This window comes from Petaurus breviceps, unplaced genomic scaffold, assembly GCF_028583685.1.
Source record: "Petaurus breviceps papuanus isolate PSGF00001 unplaced genomic scaffold, PetGlider_PUasm1.0 91133, whole genome shotgun sequence".
Taxonomy (NCBI): Eukaryota; Metazoa; Chordata; class Mammalia; order Diprotodontia; family Petauridae; genus Petaurus; species Petaurus breviceps.
The window spans coordinates 50967105-50972233 of NW_027187419.1; the positions used below are offsets into that span (position 1 = coordinate 50967105).

A 5129-nucleotide genomic window follows, 5' to 3' on the forward strand; every position below is an offset into this window, starting at 1 on the left:
CTTCTTTCTTCTCAGTCAAGTAGACTTACCCTTCTGCTCCTTTCTTTCAGATAATACTGTTCATCAGTTTTTAAAATTTCATTTTTTGTGCCCCTTTCAAAAAAATATTTCTTTCACCTTTTTCATTATTCATCTTCTCTTTCTATTTACTCTAGGCTTTCATTCTCTCCTTCATAATCATCTGGTCTTTCTCTTTTCTCTATATTCTTCATACGATCAAAGCTCCCAAGGTATCTGCTCTAGGCTCTCCCCTCCAGGTGTTTTCTGCAATTGCCCTGTAGGACTTACCCATTGATTTCCCTTTTCCATTGTGCCTCTCAGAATAATGCCAATAGTTATAGATATAGGAGACTCCATCCCCCATCATTGATCTATACCCTCTCTTGTTTTCTATGTTTGCCTAGAAATCTTGTCCCTGTGTCCATGCTCTCTCCCACTCCCACTCCTCCAGGTACCAGTTGCCTCCAAGGGTTCCAACTCCACCCTTCCTGTGACAAGTAGGCTTTTCAAGCATGAAATTCCCCAGGTTTCATTCAGTATAAACTCATAACCCCTCTTTTATAGGGACATTCAGGGGAACCCCTCCCACTTCTAAAGTAAGGCTGCATTCCTTTCCCCCCTTTTTTTGATCTTTCCCACCTCCTCCTCACTCTGGGGATTCTTCTCTTTCTGAGACCACAGAAGTCACATTCCCCTCACTGATAGTCCTTAGCTTGACCTTTGCATATCACAGACCCGTTTCTATTCCCCTGTTCTCCTCCCTGCCTTATATGTACACTCTCATGTTGTAATATAGTCCCACAAAAGAAGAATTAATTCCCCTGTAGTCCGAGTTACCAGGTTCTGTCTATAATGTCCTGAGCCTACCTCTCCACCACTATCTCTATCAGATGTCCACCTTCACCCCTAACTCCTTGTGTACTTTAGAAAGCAGTCTCTTACTGGTCTTTCTAATGTCAATTTTTTGTTATTCATGCCTGCTTCATTTATTTCATCCTCATTTTAGGACTGGATCTCTTCAGTTCTAATTTTCTTTCTAAAAAGTGTTTCAAACTTTTCTTTATTATTGAACATCAATCTTTTTTTCTGTGTAGTTAAGCTCAGATTTGTGGGATAGATCATCCCGGGGTACATCCTGAGCTCCCGTGCTCTTTTTAACATATTATTCCATTCCTTCCTCTTTTTTCTAGTGGATATGGAATAGTCTTGTGTTATTCAAATGTACTTTTCTTTGTATTTGAAAGTCTTTCTCCTGATGGCTGCAGAACTTGTTTTTTCTAAGTTGGGTTATTAAGTTTAACTGCCAAGTGTTTTGGAATTTGCAGTCTTGGGCTTCCCCTCCCTGCCCCCCCCACCTGTGAATTCTGTCAATCAAAATTTCATTTTCTATCTTCAGAATTTCTGAACAATTCTATTATTTCTTTCATTATAGCATTAAGGTGTTTTGATTTTTTTTTAATCCTGTAATGTTCTTCTGGGAGACCCATGATCCTTAGGTTGTCTTTACTCATCCTGTCTTTGAGATCAGTATATTTTGCTTGCATAGTGAGCATATTTTCTTTTAACTTTATTGGATTTTTTTTTTTTGCTTTACTTCTTCTAGCTTGTCCTTCACTTCTGTGTATTTTCATTCTCAATCTGTTGTTCTCTCTTTTGTTTCTTTGCTGAGACTTGCCATTGCAGATTTAAATTTTTCTATTTTGCTCATTACTTTTGCTGTGTAAAACATAAATTGTGCTCTCATAATTAGCATTTCTCTTTAAAACCACTCACGAATGGTGTGTTGTGGCTCCATGTTCTCCTCAAATACTACAGGGTCTTCTGTCTCATCAAGTGCTGAATCATTTTCTATTATTTTTTTTTCATCAGCACCACGTCACTTTATTGGGATGTAAATGGTGGTAGTTTTTTGGTACAGATTATGAAAAGGTCAGATAACCAAAATATGCATGCACTGAAAGACAGTAGGAGTGGCGCCCACAGTTCCCAGGTGTGGGGGAAGCCAGGTGTGGCTTAGCTCTCGTTGTCACTGTCTCCAAGGGTGTGCTTGTCAAAAAGATATTCCGCCATGCCAGAATCGGGAGCCCCCATCTTGCGCAGGTTGGTTACGCGATCACCCAGCTGTTTGCTGGACTTGACCTGTTCGTCCAGGTAGTGGGTTTCGATGAAATCACATAAGTGGGTGTCCTTCTTGTCAGTTGCCAGCTTGTGCAGTTCCAGTAACGACTGACTGACATTTTTTCCCAAGTGCAGAGCACACTCCATTGCGTTCAGCCCGCTCTCCCAGTCGTGGCGGTCGGGCTTCTTGATGTCCTGCAGGAAGATGCGGCCGCCACGCTGGTTCTGCAGCTTCATCAGCTTCTCGGCCTGCTCGCGCTCCTCCTGAGACTGGTGCAGGAAGTACTTGGCGAAGTTCTTGAGCGCCACGTCGTCGCGGTCGAAGTAGTATGACATGGACAGGTAGACATAGGAGGCGTAGAGCTCCAGGTTGATCTGCCGGTTGATGGCGGCCTCCGAGTCCTGGTGGTAGTTCTGCCGCACCTGAGAGGGGGACGAGGTGGTCATGGCAGCGGAGGAGGAGGCGGCGGCTGCGGCGGAGGCTGAGGTGGCGGTGGCGACGGCCGGGGGCGGCTGAGCGGGCGGCTGCTGCTCAACGGTAGGACGGAAGAAGTGTTGGTTAGTGGAGGTTAAGGTGGAGAGGTGGCTAAGGGCGGCTCCGGCCGGGAATCGAGCAGCAGAACGAATCCGTTCAAGCACTGTTGAAGCAGGAAACCGCAGCGACTCCCCTTCCCTGCGCTTCTGGCCCATTTTCTATTATTTTGCAATATTTATTCATAAATGCCTGAATTCATTTACTAAATCCAGAAGCCATATTTCCTTCTGTTGTTAGTTTTTATATTGATTTATCTGTTTATGTTCAAGGTCTTTGGATTTTTCTCTCCTCCCTCTTCCCCAGTCTTTCTGTTCCTTAGCACTTACTTCCTGACTCCCTCACCTCTAATTGTGGTTTTTCCTTAAGGTATACATCTTGAAGCATCTCAGCTTCCTTCTGCACTTGACAATTCTTGGCTTGCCAGCCTCTGTGCCAAATTACCTTTGGATGTTCAGAAATGGCCCCAGTTAGATGCTGGGCTCTTCCTGTCATGCTTGGCGAAGTATTGCACAGTCCCTCACATGTCCTGTCATGGTGATCTGTCTCATTCTCCATCTATTGCTCAGTTCCCTGGCTGACCATTGACAATTCAGAGCTTGGCAGCACTGGTCCTTTCTCTCCTGAAGGGCTGTGGCCAAGCCACTGTTGAGTCCTAGGTGAACTTCTGCAGCCTAGAACTGTAGTCTTCATGGTATAAGAAAGAGGGAGGGAGTACCAGGGTGTGGAAGGGAGTTTTAATGTGGGTCTGTGTCAAGTCCTTGGGTCTGATAACATAGCTTTGCTCCTGGTAGTGTGGGTGGTGGAGAAGGAGGGCTGAGTGAACTTAGGATCAGTGAGCATCAGTTCCTGGGTTGTGTGTTTTTTTTTTTTTTACTTCTTTTGGATTCTTGATGTCCAAGATCATGGAAACAGCTAAATTGGCTTTATCTTCGGTGCATAATTTCTGTTTTGGGTAAGTTTGAGAGGTTGTGGGAATCAGAGAAAATGTCTTGTCTGCAGTCTTGTTGTTCACTCAGAAGTCTTCATTTTAATCTAATTTTACCTGGATACAAATTTAGGAATGGGGATCACACACAAAGTAGTCAAGGGAGGGGCAACTAGGTGACACTGTGAATAGAGTACTGGATTTACAGTCAGGAAGACTCATCTCCCTGAGTTCAAATCTGGCCTCAGACTCTAAATAGCTGTGCAGCCCTAAGCAAGTCACTTAAGATCTTTTGCTTTGGTTTCTTTATCTGTAAAAGGAACTGGAGAAGGAAATGGCAAAACATTACAGTGTCTTTGCCAAGAAAACCCCAAATAGGATCACAAAGTTATGGATGTGACTGAAAAATCACTGAGTAAATATCCCTCACTCTTTAAAAAGCAAAAACAGAAAACAAAACAATCAAGGGAGTGATCACATATCCCAAAATTTAGACACCTAGACCTTTGAAGCCTGAGAGTATCCTGCTCAGAAGAAAAAAAAATACATATATGTATGTATATCACAGGATCTCAAGATTTCTTCCTTCCTAGGCCGCTGAGCCCAAGGGGTTTCCTAGGACTGGATTTAAAGCTAGAAGTTTAAATTCCTCATTTTAAATACATAGGAGTGGGAGGCAAAAGCTGTGAAGAATCACGTGGACAGGATGTGGTAGGGTCAAAATTGAATCCTAATCCTTCTCAGAACAGGTCCCAGCACTGAATAGTCAAGCCCCATTCTCATCATCCAGAAGACCAAGCCCCACAATGCAGGCTGGAAAATCCTGTTTCCAGAATCTCACACCTCTGATGATCTTTGTGTCTTCTATGTTTTCCTTCCTGACCTCCAGCAGCTTCTAACTTAAAAAAAAAGTTCATCCTAGGCTTCGGATATAGTGAAAAGGGTGCTGGAATAAGAGGGGAAAACCTGGATTCTAAATCTATCTCTGACCCTAACTATGTGACCTAGGCAATTTCCTTATTATTGAGACTGGAATTCCATATCTGATCCCTTTGTTAATCTCTGACCTGCTCCATTTATGATCTAGGTCATTTCAAACCATCTTTGGTAGACTGGTGGTCCTCCAGGTGTGGGGTTTACCATTCAGGTATTGATAGGGCAGATAATGTTTGAGTTGTATATAGGTCAGAACTCCTAAGCTTAACTGTTCCACCTTTTAGTCAATAAACAATTATTAAGTACCTACTATGTACCGGGCACTGTGCTAAGCAATGAGAATACAAGGAAGGCAAAAGAGAGGGCTTGTACTAAAGGAATTCACAATTTAATGAAGGAAACAGCATGGGGTTATGTACAAACAAATGTTACATAGAATAAATAGGAATTTATCAATAAAAAGGGCACTAAAATTAAGAAAGATTGGGGAATACTTTCTATAGGTATGACTTTTTGTTTGTTTGTTTTTTGCTTTTCGGAGGGCACTTGGGGTTAAGTGACTTGCCCAAGGTCACATGGCAAGTTTTTGTGTTAAGTGTCTGAGGTCAGACTTGA

General features: G+C 42.9%; 1 protein-coding gene across 2 annotated transcripts; it reads right to left on the reverse strand.

Moving 5' to 3' along the window:
• Positions 1–1844: 1844 nt before the first annotated feature.
• Positions 1845–2807, reverse strand: LOC138154731 (ferritin heavy chain-like). 2 transcript variants are annotated; one of them, XM_069079709.1, is made up of 2 exons: positions 2656–2807; positions 1845–2600 (listed from the first exon to the last, which is right to left on the reverse strand). In XM_069079709.1, exon 2 carries the CDS (start codon positions 2563–2565, stop codon positions 2014–2016), a length of 552 nt encoding a protein of 183 aa, XP_068935810.1. In that variant the 5' UTR covers positions 2566–2600; positions 2656–2807; the 3' UTR covers positions 1845–2013. The 2 variants fall into 2 exon arrangements, with proteins under 2 accessions (XP_068935810.1, XP_068935809.1); XM_069079708.1 differs by having other exon boundaries at positions 1845–2807.
• Positions 2808–5129: the final 2322 nt, after the last annotated feature.

Excerpts from the sequence above, each read along its gene's own strand:
- LOC138154731 (XM_069079709.1), bottom strand. The coding sequence starts at position 2,565 with ATGACCACCTCGTCCCCCTCTCAGGTGCGGCAGAACTACCACCAGGAC.